This window comes from Neofelis nebulosa, chromosome 13 (genome assembly GCF_028018385.1).
Source record: "Neofelis nebulosa isolate mNeoNeb1 chromosome 13, mNeoNeb1.pri, whole genome shotgun sequence".
Classification (NCBI taxonomy): domain Eukaryota; kingdom Metazoa; phylum Chordata; class Mammalia; order Carnivora; family Felidae; genus Neofelis; species Neofelis nebulosa.
Window position 1 is genome coordinate 6,268,782 of NC_080794.1, and position 24,126 is coordinate 6,292,907.

A 24,126-nucleotide genomic window follows, 5' to 3' on the forward strand; every position below is an offset into this window, starting at 1 on the left:
AATCCCATTTGGGCAAACCAGCACCAAATTAGAAGAAAGGACAAGTATTATATTTACTAAGAGAAGCTTCTGCATCAGGAAGGGCTGGGATAAAATAAGTCCGAAATGGGAGCAAAGAGTTCTTAGAATCAAGAAATCTGGTTTTCCCCTTCCATTAAATACTCTGTTCTTAAGGAATTCATAAAGACAAAAATAACAGGTTTTAACCTCAATCACAAAATTACTTTTCTCCAAAACTTCCAAATCAATCTTTAAGTTACAAAAGATTACAGTAGCTGTATCACCCTGAAAGTGTATTTAAATTAAGAGTTTGCACATTCTTTCCAGAGAACTAAGAATAATAGTTACAATTTATTGCGAATTTACTATGTAATAGATCCTGTTATTACATTTAGTCATCCCCAATAATCCCATGAGGTAAGTACTATAAATGTTTCTCATTTTAGACAAGGACACCAGCCTTCTTAGAAGGTTTAAGAAAACTGCCCACAACTTGGGTAAACAGGAGAATCCCAATTCAATCCCAAACACTCTAGATTAAAGAATCCTCACTCTATCAGTTTATGAAAGAAGTGACTGGCTTTTACTGGAATAATAAAGCTATCGCATACTGACTGCTGAGAACTATGCCAAGTGTAGTATAAAACATTTTCAATGCTATTTCATTTAGTACTTACAAACCTTGTAAGGTAACTATTATTATCCCCATTTTGCGAAAAATGAAAATGACGTTTCCTTTCGTTGCAAAAATAAATAACTGCCCAAACTTCAACAGCCAAGTCAAGAACACAGAGAGACGGTACTGGGAACAAGACCTCTCTTTCCAAGCCATATGCTCTTAATCATTAAGCCACACTGTTTATTGGGCACTTTAACTAAACAAAGATGGTTTTTACAGCCATATTCAAGTATAGTTTTTCCTGTCAGTAGAAAGTGAATCTTTTCTTTAAATTCCATTTGCTCAAAGTTTTGATAGTTTACAATCTTCATTTCTGTGATGAAAGTAAATGATTCAAAAGAAGTGTAATTTTTTGGGGGGCGCCTGGGTGGCTCAGTTAAGCATCCAATTTTGGCTCAGGTCATGATCTCAGGGTTCCTGGGTTCGAGCCCTGAATCAGCTCTGTGCTGCCAGCGAGGGGCCCGTTTGGAATTCTCTTTCTCCCTCTGTCTCTGTCCCTCCCTGACTCGTGCTCTCTCTCTCAAAATAAATGAATAAACTTACAAAAAAGTGTGATTTTCAAAGAAACATAAACAGGTATCAATGATTATGTTGTCATAAGAGACCACACCCAGCAGAAGTATCAAATACAGGAGACAGCAGTCTGTTCTTGTCAAAACCTTGACATGGGACTTCAGGAACCTGCTTCAGATTCTCTCTCCCTCTCTCACTGCCCCCACCCCCGCCCCACTCTCGCTCATTCTCAAAATAAATAAAAATACATAAACTTTAAAAAGATTAGCAGCAGATCAGTAACAGGTGACATTACAGAGCTGTGTTTCTTAATATTCGTATCAAAGTTTCCAGTGAGAACTTGATGAAATTCATCTCCCCAAGAAAACGTATGGCCACATGAATTTGGGCACATAAACTTTGGGGAGAGGAGAGATTTACAGCAACCGTGAAGCCCATATCTGGACCTTCTGAGTGGAGCACGAGCAAGTATTAATTAAGGAATACTGGGAATTATACTCAAAGTAAGACAAGTGCTGTTTTAAAATTTTCCCTCTTTTTTGCCTTTTATTTTGTCCCTTCCTTCTATTAACCAGCCTAAAATATGACCCTTAGCATAGAAAGTTAAATACCAAATTTGGTTTCTCTGTCTCTGTAAACTGACCCTTTTATTTTCTAGTAAACTGTTAATATACTTTTATAAACTCATGGTTTTCCTCCCCAAATCTGACTGCTATCTTGAATCTTAGTATGAAAACTATCAGATTTCCAGAAACACATTATCTTCCATGGAAAACTTGAATGTCAGAATTTCCAGCCCTCTCAAAAGCAGAAATGTAGTCATTTTTATAACAAAAGTTCTCTTCTTATTTATTTATATTTTTTGTAGTATTTATTTCTTATTGAGAAACACAGATAGCACACGGGGGGGGGGGGGGGGGAGGGTGAGAGGGAGACACAAGAATCTGAAGCAGGTTCCAGGCTCCAAGCTGTCAGCAAAGGGCCCAACGCAGGGCTCGAACTCGCGAACCCGTGAGATCATGACCCGAGCCAAAGTCAGACACTCAACCGACTGAGCCACCCAGGCGGCCCACAAAAGTTCTCTTTTAAAATTAAGATACACATACCGATTAGTAGTTTAAGACATAACAAATATGCGCACAGTCTTATTTTGATGTAAAGTAATTAAATGAAAAAATTTCAATTATCTTGAGAACGAAAAGCCAGTTATGGCTTATATTTCGTTCACTGTCCACTAGGTATAAAGGAGGCCCAACTGAAAAGAAAAATACTGACACACTTTCTTCACAGGCCTTATCAAAATCCACACCTTCTACAATCTGCAACATTTAAATATCAAAAGGATTAATATGACAATGGTTTCCACTGCTTACCAAGTGTCACACTGAATACTAGATTCTAATTCTCATGAATGCAGAACATCTTCGTTCTGTGACACCAAAAGGAAAGCGGCAAGAATCCTATTTTTATTTTAACATTTGTTTATTTTGAGAGAGAGCATGAGAGGGGGAGGGACAGAGACGGGGGTGGGGAGAGGGGAGTGGTGGTTAGAGAATCCCAAGCAGGCTCCACAGTGTCAGTGCAGAGCCCAACGCGGGGCTCGAACTCACAATGAGATCATGACCTGACCTGAAACCAAGGTCAGAATGCTTAACTGACTGAGCCACCCAGGCGCTGCAAGAGTCCTGTTTTTAAGCAATTCATCAAGAACAAAAGTTTGCAACTCTTTTGAATGTATCTATCACTAAAAAATTAATAAAGCATATCTATATCTTGTTTACAGCCACATTACACGAAGCAATATGACAGTTAGCATTTTTCATAAATATAAAATATGCTTATTTCCAAAAATTACACAGCCCTAACTTCATTCTAAACCCCAGATTTTTAGTTCTTCAACCAAAAAATCTTGGTGTCCTCCTCAATTCTCCTTCCTTCACACTGAATCTGACCGGAACTACTGGCTCTACCTTCAAAGGAGATATAGACCCTGACCACTCCTCACTCCCCTCACTGTGATGGCGAATATCCCACCATCATCATCTATTAAAATAGCTTCCTAACTGGTCAGCTTCTATCTTCAACTTGCCTTCAGCCTGTTTTTAACACAACAAAGAGTGATCCCTTAAGAACATAATGAAAATCTGCCACTCTGTAACGAGATTGCATAACTCACAGTTCCCTATTTCTACAAGAGTGAAAACCACAATCCTTAACAAAGGCCTTCAAGGTCCTAGGTGACCTGATGGGCTCCGCCCTCAACCTGCATACCCTTTATCCACCCCCTCCCATTCTCTTCTTTCCTTACTCCACTGCAGCCACCTTGGCCTCTGTGCAGTTCAATGAACATGTTGACCTGTCTTTAAAGCCACATGACTAATGACATCTTTTAGACAAATATTTGTGCCAATGTCTTCTCAATATACCTACTTGACCACCTTTACACCACAGCCTGTCCCGCTCTGTGCTGACAGCTCAGAGCCTGGAGCCTGCTTTAGATTCTGTGCATCTCTCTCTCTCTTCCCCTCTCCCCGCTCACTCTCTCTCTCTCTCTCTCTCTCAAATAAGTAAATATTAAAAAACAAAAATGTAAAGGGCACCTGGGTGGCTTAGTCAGTTAAGCTGCCCACTTCGGCTCAGGTCATGATCTCACAATTAGTGTGTTCGAGCCCTGCATCGGGCTCTGTGCTGACAGCTTCCAAGCCTGAGCCTGTTTCAGATTCTATGTCTCCCTCTTTCTCTGTCCCTCCTCCACTTATGCACATGAGCGCTCTCTCTCTCTCTCTCTCAAAAATAAACATTCAAAAAAGGTTTTTTAATAAAATAAAATAAATTAAAAAATGTATTACAAAAAGACTACAGCCTGCCGCAACCCTGTATGTATTCCCTACCCTCCTTACCCAGCTCTCCTCTTATTTTCATACTATTTAACATCTAATAAACTAGATTACTTATTATGTTTATTTCTCTTTGTCCACCCTTGCTCCCTTAAAACGATCCACAGGGCCAGGACTTTTTGTTCACTGATATATCCTAAATGGCTAGAAAAGAGAGACCAGCACTTTAAGTGTTCAATAAATGTTGAATAAATTGTTTCAATGTCCAAATCCTTAGTGGCCACTAGCCATAATGCCAAAAACACCTGAAGTTAAACATTCACTTCCCAACAGGGTTACCACAGATAATATTGCTATCCTAAAAACAGCAAGATCCACTCCCAGGACCCAGGAAAATTGAAAATATGCGTTCACACAAAAGCTTGTAGACGAACGTTCACAGCAGCACTATTCATAATAGGGAAAAAGTGGATACAATCCACCACACGTCCAACAGCTAATGAACGGATTGGCCAAATGTGGTATATCCACTAAATGAAATATTATTCACCGACAGGAAAGAATAAAGTACTGACACAGGCTACAATACGAATGAACCTTGAACATATTATGCTAAGTGAAAGAAGCCAGACACAAAAGGCCACATGTTGTATGATTCCCTTGATAGGAAATGTCCAGAACAGGCAAACCCTTAGAGACAGAAAGTAGATGACCAACTGCCAGGGGAGAGAAAGAGGAGAGAGAGAGAGAACAGGGAGTGAGAGCTAATGGGTACAGGCTTCTTGTTGGGAAAACAAAATGTTCTGCATTTAAACAGTGACAGATGAACAATCTCGTGAAAATACTAAGTACTGAGTTGTACACTTCTTTTTTTTTTGAGTTGTACATTTTAAAAGGGTGAATTTTACCTCCTTTCCTAAAACTCAAAAACCAAACAAAACAGAAAAACATAAAGGAATGCTCAGGCTCAATGTTCACGGCTCACACATGAAGGAAGGCTAAGAGCTGGGAATGCCTTCTTGGCTGTATTCGATTCTAAGAATCCCATCCACCAACTGATCACAGAAGAAATATTTTAAAAGGGAGGGAGAGAGGCTAGTCCTGTCAGTAGCAGCAAGCCCAACTTTTCCTTCCCCTCCAATCCATTCAAATGCTATCATCTCCACCTGCAACACCACCACCTCCCACACCTGGTCCACACCATCTCCCCAGAACTAACCCAGGAGCCATGCCACTGCCGCCCCTACTCCCACTCCTGTTCCCCCACGGTCTGTTCTCTGAACAGCAGTTACCGTTTAAACACGTCAATCAGATGACTTCACACTCTTGCTCGAGACCCTTCAATGACTTCTTACAACACTGAGATTTTACTCTACGTACTTCCCACGGCCTACAAGGCCCTTACACTGTACCGGCTCTCGTGATCTCTCTAGCCTCATCTCCTACAACGCCAGCTCTAAAGGCTTTCTTCCACTTCCTTCCAGTTCCATACCTCCTTAAGGTATGCCAAGGTCAACCAGGCCAAAAACATTTCTCCCCAGGACCTTGGCATTTGTATTTTCAGCCTGGAATGCTCTTCCCCCAGATAGGTGAATGGCTCGCTCTGTCACTTGTTGCACGTGCTGCTTAAACGTCACCTCCACAAACAGGCCCTTTATTACACCTAATCTAAAACTAACACCTTCAGTCACTGTAACCTCTTATCCTGATTATGCTTTATTTCTCTTCATAGCACTTAGCACACTTTTTTTCCCCCCCTGCTTGGTGCCTGTCTATCCTAATAGAAAGTAAACTCCATGAGGGTAAGAACTCTCGTTCGCTGCTGGATCCTCAACACCTCAAAGCACATCTAGTACGTGGAAGGTACACAATATACAGACTGAATCAGCAAAAACACATTCTTCAGTGAAATATGTGCTCATCTGATCTACTTTTAAAAATCACAAAAAAACAAAGAATTAGCAATGGGCACAGAAAACAAGTCGTATTTTACCAAAATTACCTGTTCATCAAAAAGACCACAAATTCATAGAACAAAACACATATGCCACATTATGGATGTACAGTTAAAAGTTATTAACTGTAGAGAGAGAGACAGACAGATAGAGACAGAGTGTGAGTGGGGGAGGGTCGGGGGGTGGGGGAGGGAGACACAGAATCCGATACAGGCTCCAGGCTCTGAGCTGTCAGCACAGAGCCCGATGGGGGGCTCGAACTCACAAACTGTGAGATCATGACCTGAGCCGAAGTCGGACGCTTAACCGATGGAGCCACCCACGCACCCCTCACCCTACCTGCTCTCTTAATCCTACATCCGGACTCGTAGATGTGGACATCCTACAGATCCCTTCAATACTCGAAACCCTGTACTACAGCTTTCCTCTCAGGACGACATACTTCAGATGACAATAACATCCATCCCATGACCCACCACAGAAACTTCCATCTTCCTCTTACCCCGGGGCCCAGAGTTACTAGGTCCTGAGTTCAGTTTCTGAGATATCTCAGATCCGTCCCCTCTGCTCTACCCCCACTGCATTTGTTCAAGCCCTTATTCACCTCTCACTTGGACTTCTCATCTGGAATCTCCAGATCTTCCATTTAGATCTCCCTTTTGATGGATTCACTACGATACTACCAAAGTGACCACTCCAGAATATAAATCCATCATCCTTACTCTTTCCTAACAACCTTCCGTGCTTCCATGTACCTTTCAAGAAAATTTTCAACCCCCTCACCCAGCCTCATTTCCTATCACTGCCCTCCTATTCCCACCCCAAACACATCATGCTTTCAAAGTTAAGCAAGGCACAGTGAACGACTTACACTTTCCAAATACACCATCTCGGGGTTTTTTTCATTTTCCAGTATGTAGTCCCCTTTCTGACTCAAACACTCTTTTCTACCCTTCTTTGCCAAATGAAAGCTTTAACACTGAGCTTAGATGTCAATTCCACCAGAGAACTTTCCATGACTCTGATTTAGATGTCCTCTTCTGCCCTCCCACAGCACTTACCACAATTACCGTACATTGCCGTCAATACTCTTACAATTGGGCATATGTTGTTTTGCTTTATTTTTCTGTGTCTTCTACTAAATTGGGAGCTCCCTGAGAGCAGTTCTGAGAGTATTCACCTTCATTCCACACTGCCCCACGCATGGAAGGGGTTGTTGTTAAATGAATGATTTGTGAAAGGGAGTAGGGGGGAAGAGGAAGAAAGAAAAAAAAAAAAACGGGGAAGGGGAAAGGGGAAAGGCAGAGGGAGGGAGGGGAGAGGGAGGGAGGGGAGAGGGAGGAGGAGAGGGAAAGAGGAAATGAACGAAAACAAGGACAAGAGGAAAAAAGTAAAAGAAACAAAAAGGGAAAGGAGGAGCCAGGGAAAGGAAAGGGGGAAAGCAGGCAGGAGGGAAGGGGCAGGATGGTGAGAACACGCACACGCATGTGCACAGGCACGCGAGCAAAGGGCATTTGTACACAATCCATTACTTCTGTGTTCTACGCCCGTGATTACTGAGAGAATGGAACATCTGAAAAAGCCCATCTCCCGGAGATTCTAAGCATAACCATCTAAATCACTTCTCCCATAAAGATTCTGAAATGTCCAGCCTCTGCCACTTCACTTGAAAATTTACTGCAATGTAATGAGAGATGTTAATAACATGCACAACGTAGAAACAAAGTTTTAGTTAGGAAAAAGTAGGAAATAAGGGCGCCTGTGTGGCTCAGTCGGTTATGCATCTGACGCTAGATATCAGCTCAGGTCCTGGTCTCGTGATGGTGAGATAGAGCCCCGCATAGGCCTCCGTGGTGACTGTGGAGCCTGCTTGGGATTTTTCTCTCTCCCTCTCACTGCCCTGCCCCCGATCAGGTGAGCATGTGTGTGTACTCTCTCTCTCAAAATAAATAAACATTTTTTAAAAAGTAGGAAATGAATCTGACATAATCAAGTCTTGGAATCACTAATAAACTTTCAATAAACTATCATTTCCTGATAACATGCTATTACCAACATTGAAAGACCTATAGAAAGGATAAAAAAGAATCCAACATAACACCAACAACATGACCTGTGTTAAGAACAAAACTGCTTTTCGGGTGCCTGGGTGGCTCAGTCGGTTAAACATCTCACTCTTGGTTTTGGCTCAGGTCAGATTCTCACAGTTTGTGGGACTGAGCCCTGCATCAGGCTTCGCACTGTCAGCTTGGGATTCTCTCTCTGCCCCTCCCCTACATGCACTGGTGCTCTCTCACAATAAACAGGTTTGGGTTTTTTTTAATTGCTTCTGTGCTACAGTCATATTTCTCAAAACCACACTGGGCAAAAATATTACAAGATAGAGTATTCTAATTAGTAAAGGACTTTTATTTAAATACACTCTTGAAGTCACGTACTACAGGACAATTGTCGCTAAAACATATAATATTTAAAATGATACATACATTTTAACGCAACAACCAGAAAAGTATTACTAAGCACTCTTCCAATGACATCAGTATACTGTCACTTAATAAAATAAAAAAATTCCTTGAATAAAACAGATAATAAAAACTTAAAAGCTCACCTCGAAGTATGAATATGTTTGGTAAGATCTAAGAAATAGCACAAATCCTTCTATCGCTCAGCTGTCATTACAATTTAGAAACTGGGAGCGCACACACACACACACACACACACACACACAAAAGATTTAAGCCCAATATAATCACTACTAAATACTTCTTAAATTGCAATTTTGTTAAAGGAAAATACCAATCATGGGCAGCCTCTCAACTTTTCAGCATATAAGAAATTAAGTTGTAAGAAATAAGCTAAGTTTGTAGTACTACTGATTATTAATAGACTGCCAAAGAGATGACTTACTACACGTACAATAACAGGAAGTTCTTCTTGCACAAAACTAGAAATTTACTTTAATAACTCAACATTACTAGTACCTTTTTTTTAAAGGCAATAATAATGGAAATGCTAAGCACTTAAAATTAGTATTTCTAAAATGATACCAAAAAATTTGCATTTGCCTAATATTTTGAAACTTTTAAGGCTAAAGTTTCCAACGTACTTTCATTTTTTAAACACACAAGTTAAAAAAAAGGGAAATGAAAGGAAGAAAATGTAAATCTAAAGGACCTTCAACTTAACTACATTTCTTTTAACCAAACATTAACAGAGTACCTAAGATGTGCCAGGCAGTATACAGGGAACTGACATATTACAACATCTATTACAAACTAAATCCTGTGTTATTCAGCTTCTGAATTTATTATGTTATTTAACCCAACGCTTTTCTTAAATTGTCATCCAACAGTGAGGAAAATACAGTTTTTCCTAACGAATTCACTTGTCTCTGTTTTACATAGGTCACAAGAGTCACCGCTAGCATCTGTGACTAACAAAAGGGATTCATTTCAGAGACATCACTGATCATTTTTTTCATCTACATGAAGGTGAGACAGGAATTCAGCAGATATAAACTGTTTCAGGTATAAACTGTTTTAGGTTATAAACACCCTAAACTCAAGACGGGGGAAAAAAAAAAAAAACACTAAAAAAAAAAAAAAAAAAAAACCCAAAACTGGACTAAATTTACTTTGTATAGCTGATAAATATTTAAATGGCCACAGCATTTACTTCTTGCATGAACACAAACATTACAAATTTCCATTTAGATGCAATACTATAAAAAGTCTTGATTCTGAAGACAAGCGAAGAAAACTTTTTTTTAAATAATTCAAAGGAACTATCCAAAGTAGACAACATTTCTATTTTCACATACTATCACATACTATTTCACATTTCTACACTCGTAAACACACTCTACCCTTTTAAGCACTTCCGAATTTGTCACGGGTGAACAAGCTGTCTAGTGTCTAAGTTCCACCAGTTGAATCTAGACATTTCAGACACCTAAGGCTTTTTATCCTACAGTGTATTAAAAAATGACAGCATTCAATTACATATTCTCTAAAAAAACAACCAGTACTTCCATTGCTATAATTTCTTCCACCGACTAAGTAAATTCTACCCTTTAGACACTATCCTCCATTCAGTTAACATGTTTACGTTTAAGAGGAACCCGGCCATGGGCTTTCCACATCAATCCACATGGGTTTTGACCACAACATCTGACAATTTACGGATCAACAAAGAAAAATAAACCATATAATGCTAAATCCCAGGAAATACAAGGAGCAACTGCTATCTCTGAGTTGTGTAAAGATCATAAAGATTCTCTTTAAGGATTTCTCAATGAAGATCACTTTCATGGCTAACCCTAGAGGTCCTCTGCTAAAAATTCACAGTACTGTCCACACAATAAATGAGATTTTCTTTCATCAGTGTAATCGACAGAAGCACAATACAGTTCAGTTTCTAGAGTCAGATTACTTGACCTGCTTTTTCTGTTTTACCTTGTAAAACACTTTAATTCAAGCAGTTCCTCCTACCTTACCCTGAAAAAGGAGACGTCCTACAGGGCAGAATTCTGCTCGGTGCGATATCCTCCAAGTGGCCCCAACTCCACAGCAAAGCCGGTAGAGAGCCACACCAGCTGACCCCCGTCGTCTCCCAGCAAAGGGCTCGGGCACCAAGCCACCCAACACACCTTCCTCGGCAAAACTCGGAGGCCCCACACACGACCTCGATCAAAGCCCCATAGTTCCCCAATTCTGTAACCCCAGAGGTCGTTTTCTGGAAGCAATCTTACCTTCATGATGATTCAGGGACCGCGATCCCCTCGAAAACACCAGATTCACCTGCACCTGGAGGGAAAACAAAAGACACCCAGTCAACACCACCGGGCACCCCTCTGCACTGGCGGAGGCGGAGGGAACCGAGCGAAGCCTGAACCCCGAAGAAAGAGCGTGGCGGGCATCAGCCCCCGAACCACGAAACGCCGACGAGGGGCTCCCTCTGGCCTCGCCAGCCCCGCAAACCCGGCCACCTACACAGCTCGGCGGCTTCCCGTCCCCATTGTCGGGACCCGCCGGAGTTTCCCGTCTCCGACAATGACGCCATTTCTGTCAGAGAAGAAACTCACAACAAGCCCGGGGGCCGGCGCGGGGCCGGCTGTCCTCCCCGAGGGCCTCCGGGCCCGGCCGAGCTGGTCGGCGCCCCCAAAGGGTCGCGCAGCCCCGCGTCCGAGCCGGAGCAGGCCCGGGCTCGAGGGGCCCGGGGTGGGGGGCGGCGGAGAGGCCAGGCGGGCCGGAGGAGGGCCGCGGGCAGGACCGACCCACCGCGCAGCCTCTGCCCACGTCCCGTTCTGAGGCGGACACCCGACAAGTGCGAGCGGGATCCCCGTCCGCCGGGCCGCGGGGACCGCCAGAGGACCGAGGGGCCGGGAGGCGGCACAGCCCCCCGCGCCGGCCCGGGCCCCCCACCGCGGCCCGGAGCAGCTAAACCGCTGAGTGTGCGGCCGCCAGGCTGGGGGGCGACTCGGACTCGGCAACAGCACGGGGGGCGGGGGCTCCCGGGAGGCCGAGGCCCCCAATCCGGGCTCCCGGCGAGACCACCGAGCGATCTTCCCCCGCTCCTCGGCCAGGCCCAGTGACTCCCGAAAGGACCCCCTTACGAGACCGCGAAAGCCTCAGAAAATGTCCCTACCTTCCTCGGAGGCGAGCTCTGACCCTGGCACGTCCAGAGTTCCCTCCCCTACTCCCCCCCAAAACCAGCAGGCCCGGGGGAGAGATGGGGGAAGAAGGGCGGCGGGTCCAGCGGTTGCTGAGGCTGAAGCTCCGGCTCCTCCTCCTCCCGCGGCGGCGACTGGTACCTTTGTTTGGCGGCCGCTCGGGCTCCCTCGCTGGGGGGAGGGGGGGACGACGAAAAATCCCTCCCGGACTGGAGGTCCGGGCCCCGAATCGCGCTGCCCTCCAGAGGACGGCGGCGCCAGACCCTCTGCGGCTCCTTCCGGGCAAAGGTCCAGGCGGTGGCCGTGGCGGCGGCAAGCTTAAGCACAAGAGTCTCCCTCCGCTCCGGCGCCCGAGCTCCTCACTCCGGACTCGACTGACGGGCAAACATCGCTTTCCACCCCCCAACCCCAAGTGCCCCCCTCCCTTCTTTCTCCCCTCCCCTAGATATTTTCCCCTCCCCTACCTCTTTCCCGGATGGCCTCTTAGATGACCTCAGATTGGTTAGAGTTCCTTAGAACCCGCCTACACCCTATTCTCATTGGTCCTCGGGATACAAACAACGACGCCATTTTCCCACCACTTCTATGGAAACAGAAAGTTACGCCTCAAAGCTTCCCGGGAAATGTAGTCCAACCTTTGAGGCCAATACGGAAGCCCTTGCCCCTGAGAACTGCAAGACCCGCAATGCCCCGCGTCTGCGTGAGATGAGGAAGGGAGGGGAGGGGAGGGGGCGGGGCGACAAAGCAGTGGGGAGGCGGCAACGACGCCTGCGCAGTGTGACCGGGATGGCGTATTTTCTTGCACCGAGTAATGCGGTGTCGCTGGCGGCTGAGAAGGGTGGAGAGTTCCGTGGTGAAGTAGGGGGAGGGATCTATGTAGGCGTTCGGAGGAGCCGTGGTCTGAACTATAAAGTGGGAAGTTGATGCTGGGTACTGCTACTCCCGGACCGGCAACGTGAAAGTTGTGATATCACCGTTGAACCGTGAGCGGCTGTGGTGGCGGTCGGGGGGAACCCGGATGGGAATGAGGGCGGGGGAGGCTGGAAGGCGGGGTCCGGAGGAAAGAAAGAAAGGAGGGTGAGGACCCGGATGCTGAACCGGATTGTGTATGAGTTTTCCGTACTTGCTAGAGAAGGGGTGGAGCGGTAGGTGACCCAGTGGGGCGGAAGGGGGCAACTGAGCGGAGAGGAAGCAGAAACCTCTCCTCTCCTGCGGGCTCTGTACCAGCATAGTAGACCCTTGAAGTTCTTTTGCCAAGTCTCTGTTAAAAATCTGCCTTGAGGTTATTTAAATCCACTGCTTTTATCTCAGGCAGTTTTCTTCAGCTCTATCATCTCCCAAAGTTTAAGTGGAGGATTCACTCTGCGTTTCACAGCTACGCTGAGTGTCACTATTTTAGCAATTTTGAAACCAGATCGTTCCCTTAAAAAACAAAAAACAAAAAACAAACAAACAAAAAAAAAAAACCTTGCATGGTATGATAACTTTTCATATTGCAAGTCTGTTCCTTGGTTTCATTTTTTTAGAGCGTTAGAAGGCACTTTCCGTTAGTTCATTCAATCCTTCACGTATTTATTGAGCGCCTACCATGTGGAAAAACGGAACAGCCCCTGCCTTCCTGGACCTAAGCCTAGTGAGACAGACAGATATTAAAATGGACACACAGTTGAGTGTGAAGTTAATAGCAGTGGTGAGTACTACAAAGGAGAGTTACAGGGTGATAGGAGAATTTAAAATAGGGAATTTGGCTTAAGGGAAATAAAGTGAGGATCCAGCTGAGAGTGGAAAGGTTATCATAAGTTAACTAAGAAAATAACATTCCAGATAGAAAGAATAACATGTTGGAAAGCCTGTGTCTAGAGGCTTTTAAAGTGTGAAGAATTAATTGTGAAGACCTGAAGGGGGAGGAGAGGGGAGGGGAGGGGAGGCGGGAGAGTAACCTACTATTATGCAGTTTATTAAGGAATTGTTCTTTACCTAAGAGCAAAGGGATGTTTTCAAAGGGTTCTCAATGGGTAGGGAAACAGGACCAGATCTGAATTTTGCAAGGATCACTGGCTGAAGAGTAGAGATCTCTATTAGAGAACCTAATCTAGGAGTGAGCGCAGGGAGCCCAACCGGGAGATTATTACAATAGTAGTCCACACAGGGGACAATCTATTTTCGTATTAATATTCATCCATCAACTGTTTGAACCCATTTAAGGCAGTTTGCCAGTTTTGGAAGTGAGTAGTTTCAGACTCTCTCATAGAGGCATTCTGTAGTTATTCAATCTAAAAATAAATGAGTAGAATTCATGTAACACTAATGCCCCTTTATATTTGAGTCTAGTACATGATGGCTGAAAGTTCCAGCCATTATAAATAGGACTCCTTTAGGTCAAAAAAAGAAAGAAAGAAAAAAAAAAAAAAAGCATGTATGCCACAGTGTATAGAACCCCTTAGACTCTTTAAGAAGACACAAAACATTACTTTTCAATACCTAGAAAAATTGAGGTTCCTGTATTTTCCTACTACCAAGAATACTTGTGTATAAACATCCTCTAGGAAAGGAACATTAATTGACTTGTTTAATGAGTGTTCTTAAGGTAATTTTTAAAGATTCATAACTGGTTTTGTTTTTGTTTTTTTTAATAGCGTTGACAAAGCCTTGAGAATTGAAATAAAAGTTAGTTAGCTCTGACTTCTGGGCAAGAGTATACTTGTTACTGATCCACAGGGAGACAAAAGAGTTCTTGAAAGGTGGTCTCATTGATTTTTAAGTACATTGCTTTCAATCTTGTTGGGAAGAGATAGCCACCAACTGCTTTAAATGCAGAAATATATAAAAGATGCTTGTTTTTATTTTTTATCTTACCTTTAATTCTGTTCAATAATCTTTTACCTAAGTGATTATTCTTGTTACCTTTTTTTTTTTAATCTCTTAAGAATGAGATAACATGTCAAAGTTTAAACAGTATAGATAAAAGATTACTAAACTGATTTTTGGATAATTTCAAAATATTTTCTGGACTTTTTTTCCCCCCTTGTGACATCCGTGGTATTCATTGTCAGTTAAGGCAGGTGTAAAACTTTCCTACATGGAATGTTTCTCCTTGAGGTCATATTGCTAAGATGATTTCCTTTGCTGGAGTGCTCAGTTCTTTTTTTGTTGCTTTTTGTTTTGTTAATTTAAGTTTATTCATTTTGAGAGAGAGAGCATGCGGGGTAGGGGCAGAGAGAGAGGGGAGAGAGAGAATCCCAAGCCCCCGATGCGGGGCTTGCACTCACAAACCATGAGATCATGACCTGAGCTGTCAAGAGTCAGAGACTTTAACCAACTGAGCCACCCGGGCGCCCCTGGAGTGCTCAGTTCTTATGATTGTTTCACCTAGACACTCCAGAGTAGATTATAAAAAACGCACTTTTCAGTCTTTTTAGTTCATGATCCTAGAGACCAAATCATTGTTATAGAAGCAAAAGAAAACAGATAAAGGTGAGAAACCTCCTAAAATGTACCCAAGATGTGAGAGCAATTAGTAAAGAAGATTCCTAAGATAAGGACAAATAAAAAACAGCAAAGAAGCAAAGTAGAGATTGGATTCAATAGAAAAGGAGGATTGTAGGAAGACCATGAGTGTTATTCTAGGAAATATCAAAGTAAATGTAAAACTCAGAATAATAAATCACTACAGAGAAGTGTGTGTGTGCGCACATGTGGATACAGGGGAATATTTTTGATAATTGCATTCAAACTAATGCACGTCTTAAATTGGAATTTTTGAAATGTATTGACTGTAAAGAAATTACAAGAGAGGAGTTTTCCCCTTAAATTTTAAATATATAAAACGTATCTCAATGCTCTTGGGGGAAAAGTATGTTTACGAATTTATGTAATCAATCAAATATAAAGTATCTAAATCTGTTGATTTGTTTTGACATTGATTTGGTTTTATGCCTTTTATGGTTGAGTACAATAAGAAAAGCTTAATATAAGTTCTGTAACTAAGGAAATCACTTAAAATCCAGGTGAATACTGGGACCAATGAAATCACTTGAAGACTTTCCTTTTTTTTTTTTTTCCCTTAAGAGAGATAATTTACATATCATATAGTTCACCCATTTAAAATATACATTTTGGTAGGTTTCAGGATATTCACATGGATGTGCAACCATCACAACCTAATTTTAAAATATTTTGAACCCTACAAAAAGAAACTTCATACTCCGTATTCTTCCTACCCCAACTCTAGGCAATCACCAAACTACTTTCTATCTTTATAGATTTGCCTATTCTGAACATTTCATATATTATATGGTTTTTTGTGACTGACTTCTTTCACTTCAGCATGTTTCAAGATGTCACCTGTGTGGAATTTTCTTTTAAAACAAAACTGAAAGCGTACTTGCACAAAAACACCTTGAGATACAAATTCCTTTGCAGTTTAACACTCAAAATTAGTTTAGTGAATAAGATCATCTTTATCCTTCTCCTTTTTCACAGATCAGCTTTGAAATTCAAAAACAATGGAGAAGACTCAAGAAACAGTGCAAAGAATTCTTCTAGAACCCTATAAGTATTTACTTCAGTTACCAGGTAACTTTAATTATGGTTAATATAGGGTCTTTTTATAGAGTAGTAGTCATTCAAATGTTAAATTACTGAAAAGATTAGATTTACCATCTCTTAAGATTTCCTATTTAAAGGCATGCATTTGAGAAAAATGACAAATAGAACATTTTAGTTTTTTGTTCTTAAAAGGGACATTTTTGTTTTGCTTTTTTTAAATTTTTTAATGTTTATTTGATTTTGAGAGAGATAGAGTGTGAGCACGGGAGGGGCAGAGAGAGAGAAAAGTGGGGGGAGACACAGAATCCGAAGCAGGTTCCAGGCTCTGAGCTGTCAGCACAGAGCCCAGCGCGGGGCTGGAACCCACAGACCGAGAGATCATAACCTGGGCTGAGGTCGGAGGCTCAACGGACTGAGCCACCCAGGCTCCCTAAAAGGGACATTTTTGAAACATTATTTTAAAAATGTCCAATTATACAACATAACTAAAAAAAAAAAAATTAAAACATTTTTAATTAAAAAATTAAAATTAAAAAAAAAATTGAAACTTCATTGGAAGTTTCATTCTTTATGGATGCCATACATTCCTATTCCCCACCATTTAGATATTGGGGGAAGTTACTCCAATTTGTATGACAACAAAAAACTTCACTCTATCTTCCATGTTCATTTGTTCTACTGTCACATACACACTGCATTTCTTACACTACTGGTTCCTTTAAGAGCCAAATAGTAATGCATCTCTAACTCACATTACTTGGAAACAGCCCACATTATTCGTATATAAAGATGGGTCATCCGAACATGGCTTCTTAGAGTAACACCTGCCTAATCACATGTATGTGCATGTTTTATTTTGCTATTTTTTTAAGCTTGGTTTGGAAAATAATAATAGCAAGTAAAAACTCATATATATAGTAAGCGTGGGTTTTTGTAATAAAAATTCATTCACAAACCAAGTACTTGAAATTTGGAATTCTCTTTCTTATAGAAATTATAAAAGGTGATAAATTAGTTGACAACCATAAAAACCTACTTAGCATGCAAGGTAGCTAACCTTTAGACTAATAACGTTCTCAACTCAATCACGATAAACACTTTTTTATTTCTGTTCTAAAGTGCATATCTTTCTTAATGGGCACATGTCAGTGGTATGTTTCTGTTCTTCATGAGCCTGGAGAGAATAAATATGGTTATCAAAGGCAGAATAGTGGTGGCTCCCCAGCTACATCCTCAAAGCCATCATGATTAGTGTCATTTCTATTCTGGCAAATCTTAATGAAGACATACCTGCTAATGTCGGTGCTTCAAAAGAATGAAGGGAGCTATCTATTTCCTAACTCAAGTTATACCCAGCCATATTATCTCATATAACTCACCAAAGGTTATTAGATGAAATCTAATTGACAGAATGAAGATACTCCATAGTACAACAGAAGCTATTTAAAAGTATCCAGAATTTGTTGGATATAAATTACCTTCCACTGTGATGATTCCAGTGACAAAAAAAAAAAAAAAATTAAAGATGAAATCCTCAGGGTGCCTGGGTGGCTCAGTCAGTTAAGCATCTGACTCTTGATTTCAGTCTAGGTCATGATCTTACAGTTCATAGGATCAAGCCCTGAGTCTGGCTCCATTCTCACTCTCTCTCTGCCCCTCCCCCATGCACACACTGTCTCAAAAAATAGTAAACAAAGATGAAATCCTCAAGATACAAAGGACAAAGAAGATACGTACTTTTTAAGAAACTTCTAGTCTGTTAATATTTTGAAATCCATTACAGATAGTGCACCTCTTTATTACCTACAGCCAGGGTACATAATTCTACCTTGCTCTTGGCATGGTGCTGCTTTTTATTGATGTATAACATGCATAAACAATGATCGTAAGTACAGCTCAAAAAGTTATGGAGGGGCGGCAGTGCCTGGCTGGGTCAGTCAGTAGAGCATGTGACTTTTAATCTCAGGGTCATGAGTTCAAGCCACGTTGGGCATAGAGCTTGAAAAAAGTTATCAAAGGGGTTAGGGAATGGGTAAAAAGGGGTGAAGGGGAGTGAGAGGTACAGGCTTTCAGTTACAGAATGAATAAATCACAAAGATAAAAAGTACAACATAAGGAATATAGTCGTTGGCATTGTAATTAATGTTGTTGGAGGGAAGACAGAAATGGAGAATGCAAAGGGAAAGTTTCCTGCTATTTAAGGAAAAGCCAAGAGACTGCTTTTGAGTGACGTTTATTCAACAGCTAGTAAACTACACTTATTTCAGGGTCTCCCACTGAGAAACATGGTGATGTTTCTCCTGCACTCTCTTCATCTGTTGTTGAACTTATTTTGGGAACAAGTTTGCAAACACTGGCTGGAACCGGGCTATGGTAATATATGGCAGTTATCAATGCCATAAAGGGTCTAAAGAGTGTCTCCTGCCACTTTGCAGAGCAAGGACTGTCTGTAATTTTATTCTGTGTGTTTATTTATTTATTGTAGGGAGAGAGGATATGAGAGGAGCAAGGGAGAGAGAGAGAATCCCAAACCAACTTCACATTTGGAGCCCAATGCAGCCCAGTGTGGGGCTCTAACCTACAACCTTGGGGTCACAACCCAAGCCAAAATCAAGAATCAGAAGCTTAACCTACTGAGCCACCCAGGCACCCCTGTAGTTACATGTTAGCAATAATGTTTACCTGTGTAATGAACTTTTGTAACATTTTTTAATCCTCATCTTGAATTAATATCTAAGTCATTAGATAACATTTAAAGCTCTCATTAGGTAGCTAATTTGTCTTAATCAGATGTATTCTTGCATCCATAATACAATGTAACCTCAAAAGATTTTCCTAAAGAAATAAGAAATTGTGGGGCACCTGGCTGGTTCATCAGTGGAGCACAGGACTCTTGATCTCGGGGTTGTAAATTTGAGCCCCACGTTGGGTGCAGAGATTACTTAAAAAATAAAAATCTTAAAAAAAAAAAAAAGAAATAGGAAATTGCACTATGCATAGTAAACCTGTTTTTCATGGAGAACTTCATAGTTACTAAAGTGACTTCAAGATGGGCCAGAACATTTTTTCTGTTGGGAAATTACTCTTGCTAATAAAAGATTATAATAATTAAAAATTATTAGTATTAGGATGTTTTGAAATTAGTGGGGTTGAATGACTTTTGTTTGTTTATTTGCCCTAGTGTAGGTCCCCAGGCCAGGGAGTCCGTAATGTTAAGGTCTTTTAAAGAGGAAAGGTAATTATTGTTTCTTTTCACTTTGAGGGATTTCTATGACTAACATCTGTTAGAAACTATTTGGGGACTTAAAAGTATCAATCCAGACCCCAGAACCTGGTTAAAGGAAAAGAATATATTCAAACACAACTGCACGGGCACCTGGGTGACTCGGTTGAGCATCCGGCTCTTGATTTTAGCTCAGTCATAATCTCCCAGTTCGTGAGATGGAGCCCTGAGTTGGACACCACGCTGACAGCTGGAGCCTGTTTGGGATTCCCTCTCTCCCTCTCCCTCCCTTTTCCTCCCCACTCTGCTTCTCTCTGCCACTCCCCTGCTTGTGTGCGCACTCTCTCTCTCTCTCTCTCAAAATAAATAAAGTTTGGGGAAAAAAACTTGTAAATTAAGCCATTTATTGGACTGTTTTTCTATATATATTCTAAAGCAAAAAGGAAAATGCCTCTCCACTTTGTGTTCTTCATCTTCTGAACTTTTTTTTCTTTTTTTAGAGAGCAAACCCACGCAAGCAGAGGGGAGAGGCAGAGAGGGAGAATCTTAAGCATGTGCCACACTCAGCATGGAGCCCAACATGGGGCTCAATCCCCTGACCCTGAGATGATCTGAACCAAATTCAAGAGTTGGTTGCTTAACCAACTGAACTCCCCAGGCACCTCTGAGCTTATTTTCTAAAGTGATATGGGTTACTTTACACACTTGTACATTGTAAGTAAAGCCCAGATTAGCCTTAGCTAAACTGGAAAGTAGATCAAAAGTATAAAGTATATAATTGCTACCCAGACCATGTTCACCTTAAGGATTAGGAGACAGAAGATACTCCTTCTTGAACCCTAAGAGAGCCTTCCCCTCCAGACTTCTCAAAGAAAGTGCAACTTTCTTTCATTTGGATATGTGATGAGAGTTTATGTATTCATTCCTTTGGGTGATTGGTACAGAGAAAAAAACCTACATAAGTCTTAGAAAATACTGTTTTTGTTCACTGGAACTTTTTATGTAACTATTTTCTGAAACCTCATCTGAAATTAGGATGTGACTGTGCATTCACTTTAGCAGGAAGCTCATAGAACATTATTAAGTGAACTGGTTGGGGTTTTTATCTATCATTCCTTTATATTTGGGCTAAAATGACTTCTATTGATAACTACTAGCCAAAAATCTCTTGAGCTTTCCATGTAAGAAAATGATAATATTGAAAAACTAATGGCCATAGTCAAAATAAAAAGACTCATTTTTTACTAAACTGGGATCCTAAAAGGGAATACTTCAGGGAATGGGAATCTCATTTTTTGATAGGAAAGACGCAGAACTATACAATCTCTAAAACTTTAAAGGAATGGTAGATACTTGTAAGAGGTAATTATATGAGGTAAATCAGTAGCAAAGTATGCTTCATTGAAAATACCCATAGTGAGGTGCCTAGGTGGCTCACTCGGTTAAGCATCCAACTCTCGATCTCAGCTCAGGTCTTGATCTCAGGGTCGTGAGTTCAAGCCCCACGTTGGGCTCCACGCTGAGTGTGAAGCCTACTTAAAAAAAAAAAAAAAAATCCCCATAGTTCCTCTGAAATGGACAGTGCTAATTAACTGCCACTAACTAGACTAACTTGTTTTTCAAAAAAGGAATGCATTAGATCATAGTTTCTAAAATGCCCATTTCATTCCAGTGAAAGGAGTGGGCTTACTAGTGGGCCCCTGGAATACTTCAGAATGTCTTTGCCCGCCCTGATTTTAAAAGGCTGTGGCGTTTTAGACTGAATTTCAGCAGAGGGGATGGAGCGTTCAGGGCCCAGTAGTGAAAGTCAAGCTCTCTCGTAATGGATTAGTGGGGCTGGGTTCATCAAGTCTGGTCAGTCTTAGAGGAAGTGTCTGAATGTGTTTTTTATAACTGAAATATTTTATTGCCGAATTTTATTCTTTAATTCCAGGTAAACAAGTGAGAACCAAACTTTCACAGGCATTTAATCATTGGCTCAAAGTTCCAGAAGATAAGCTGCAGGTATTTAGGCAATTCAAAACCTCTTAATCCTTAAGAAATTAAAAGATGTCACACAAAATACTCCTTGCTCTTAATTGAGTTTAATGTCCCCCGCATATATTGTATTATATTGACATTGCTAAGTAAATACCAGTTGTAAAAATTAAGGAATCCAGGGCTCGTAATCTGTTAATTTAATTATTTATAAGCTTTTTGATATTTGCATATTCAAATAAAATGAAATTGTCCATCGTCTTTTTTGTCAGATTATCATTGAAGTGACGGAGATGTTGCATAATGCCAGTTTGCTCATCGACGATATCGAAGACAACTCAAAACTCCGACGTGGCTTTCCTGTGGCACACAGTATCTATGGGATTCCGTCCGTCATCAATTCTGCCAATTACGTGTATTTTCTTGGCCTAGAGAAAGTCTTAACCCTTGATCACCCCGATGCGGTAAAGCTTTTTACCCACCAGCTTCTGGAACTCCACCAGGGACAAGGCCTAGATATCTATTGGAGGGATAATTACACTTGTCCCACCGAAGAAGAATATAAGGCTATGGTGCTACAAAAGACAGGTGGGCTGTTTGGATTAGCAGTGGGTCTCATGCAGTTGTTCTCTGATTACAAAGAAGATCTAAAGCCACTACTTAATACACTCGGGCTCTTTTTCCAAATTAGGGATGATTATGCTAATCTGCACTCCAAAGAATATAGTGAAAACAAAAGCTTTTGTGAAGATCTAACAGAGGGAAAGTTCTCCTTCCCTACTATTCATGCCATCTGGTCAAGGCCTGAAAGCACCCAGGTGCAGAGTATCTTGCGCCAGAGAACCGAAAATATAGATATTAAAAAATACTGTGTACATTATCTTGAGAATGTAGGTTCTTTTGAATACACTCGGAGTACTCTTAAAGAGCTTGAATCTAAAGCCTATAAACAAATTGATGCACGTGGTGGGAACCCTGAGCTTGTAGCTCTAATAAAGCACTTAAGCAAAATGTTCAAAGAAGAGAATGAATAATATTAAGTCATTCTTGATTAGGCCTGGGAGCTTATTTTAGTTGACTTTTTTTTTTTTTTTTTTGTCTTTTAGCCTATCACTTTTTTAAAAATTAGGACCGAGCTGTTAGTCTCCTCAAACTGAGTGAATTGGGGTGATGTGAGTGAGATTGTTTCAATTTAGAACTCCTTTGTACAGATAATCATCATAATACAAAGTTGATGGAATCAAAAGGAGCCACATTTAAATAGGTCTAATATGAATGTCAGAATGTGCTGTGTTGGGGCCTTATGGACAACTGCCACAAATGTTCTGCTAATTCTATCAATAAAGAAGACTTCAGCTTCCGGGAATTCTTATCCAGATACTTCTAACTGTGCTGTATGGGCAATTCCCCATTCTTCGTCTACCCCATTTCCAAGCCAGTGACTACTTGGAACCAGTTCCGGTAGCTAGCTGACCCAAAGACCACAGGACCTCCTCTCTCTTCCTAAATGTTGCTACTTAAAATATCTTCATCTCCTCTTGGAAACTCCCTTACTAAAGTCTGCCATGAAAAAGCTGACTGTGATAAGCAGTAAGCGATCTGGCCCTTTTTCTTACCTTTTCCTGTTTTTCATCCTCTCTGCCCAGCAAATTCTCCTTAACCAAGGAGTCTCCACTTACTGGAATTTATATGCTACCCCACATTCATTCTTTTTTCCTTCTAAATGTAATTTGTGACCCAAAGCTGATTAGTATCTGGATACGGCATTGTCTTTCCATTTGGAAAGGAAAAAGGGCACGTGGAAAATGTATTTTATGAAGTAGCCTTTATTTCAGTCTTTTTATATTTTTCAGGGCGCCTGCATGGCTCAGTTGGTTAAGCATCCAACTTCGGCTTAGGTCATGATCTCACGGTTCATGAGTTTGAGCCCTGTGCTGGGCTGTCAGCTCGGAGCCCACTCCGGATCCTCTGTCCCCCTCTCTCTCTCTTCCCCTCCCCTGCTCAGGTGCACTTGCTCGCTCTCTCTCTCTCTCTGTCTCTCACTGAAATAAACATTTGGGGAAAAAAAAAAAAAAACCTTTTTATATTTTCCTATCAGTAGTAAAAATCATAAAAGAGCTGTTTGCTCACCTGAAGTACAAAAGAAGGAAGTGTCCTTTTCCTTGCCACTACTGAAGGCAATTGGTGCTTGAATGGAAAGGGAAGTAGGTATCTTTAATCTCTGTGATTAAAGGAATGTAAAGTGTTGACCTGAGAGCTGGTGCTTGGCTGGCTGAAAAGTAGTCAAAGCCTATGTTATCAGGCACTAATTAGCTTTACAGTGCTTTCATACTGACCCCCTATCCCTTTTGTGTACTTTCCACCCCCAAGCCCCTGGAGCCATCTGTGGCAACAAGTAGCAGCAAAGGAAAAACCCTGATTCCTTCACTTAGAAGTGTTGCTGACCTCCCAAAACAAAACTGCTTTCCAGAAACACTGCATTTTGCTTGATTGGTTCTATTCTGGTGTGTGATCTCAGATCTAATCACCATGTACTTGTATGAGAACTTCTCACTGAAGCACTCAATCTAAATCTTTGAAAAACTGGGTACTATCTTTACTAACTTAAAATAGTTTGGATCTGGGGCACCCTGGGTGGCTCAGTCCATTAAGTGTCCAACTTCGGCTCAGGTTATGATCTCTCATTTTGTGAGTTCAAGCCCTGCTTCGGGCTCCACGCAGAC

The 24,126-nt window shown here is 41.5% G+C and overlaps 2 protein-coding genes across 7 annotated transcripts in view; one reads left to right on the forward strand and one right to left on the reverse strand.

Moving 5' to 3' along the window:
- ARID4B (AT-rich interaction domain 4B) overlaps positions 1-12,050 on the reverse strand; it is a 152,225-nt gene extending 140,175 nt beyond the window's left edge. For all 3 annotated transcript variants that reach the window (XR_009252140.1, XM_058696195.1, XM_058696194.1), the window contains exons 1-2: positions 11,631-12,050; positions 10,735-10,789 (exon numbers count right to left, since the gene is read on the reverse strand). Coding sequence is in view for 2 of the 3 variants with exons in the window: in XM_058696195.1 (XP_058552178.1) it covers positions 10,735-10,740 (6 nt within the window). In the remaining variant the exon portion in view is untranslated. The remainder of the gene's footprint in view (positions 1-10,734; positions 10,790-11,630) is intronic.
- Positions 12,051-12,208: 158 nt separating this feature from the next.
- On the forward strand, positions 12,209-22,769 carry GGPS1 (geranylgeranyl diphosphate synthase 1). Of its 4 annotated transcripts, none has more exons than XM_058696199.1 (5): positions 12,415-12,638; positions 13,182-13,345; positions 16,138-16,230; positions 21,360-21,430; positions 21,676-22,769. In XM_058696199.1, the coding sequence occupies exons 3-5, from the start codon at positions 16,161-16,163 to the stop codon at positions 22,435-22,437; spliced, it is 903 nt and encodes a 300-aa protein (XP_058552182.1). In that variant the 5' UTR covers positions 12,415-12,638; positions 13,182-13,345; positions 16,138-16,160; the 3' UTR covers positions 22,438-22,769. The 4 variants fall into 4 exon arrangements, with proteins under 4 accessions (XP_058552183.1, XP_058552182.1, XP_058552184.1 ...); XM_058696201.1 differs by lacking the exon at positions 13,182-13,345 and adding an exon at positions 19,385-19,438; XM_058696200.1 differs by lacking the exons at positions 12,415-12,638; positions 13,182-13,345 and adding an exon at positions 12,209-12,353.
- The last annotated feature ends 1,357 nt before the right edge of the window (positions 22,770-24,126 follow it).

Excerpts from the sequence above, each read along its gene's own strand:
- GGPS1 (XM_058696200.1), top strand. The coding sequence starts at position 16,161 with ATGGAGAAGACTCAAGAAACAGTGCAAAGAATTCTTCTAGAACCCTAT. Across the intron at positions 16,231-21,359 it reads GTATTTACTTCAGTTACCAG|GTAAACAAGTGAGAACCAAA; the intron begins GTAACTTTAATT and ends CTTTAATTCCAG. Across the intron at positions 21,431-21,675 it reads TTCCAGAAGATAAGCTGCAG|ATTATCATTGAAGTGACGGA; the intron begins GTATTTAGGCAA and ends CTTTTTTGTCAG.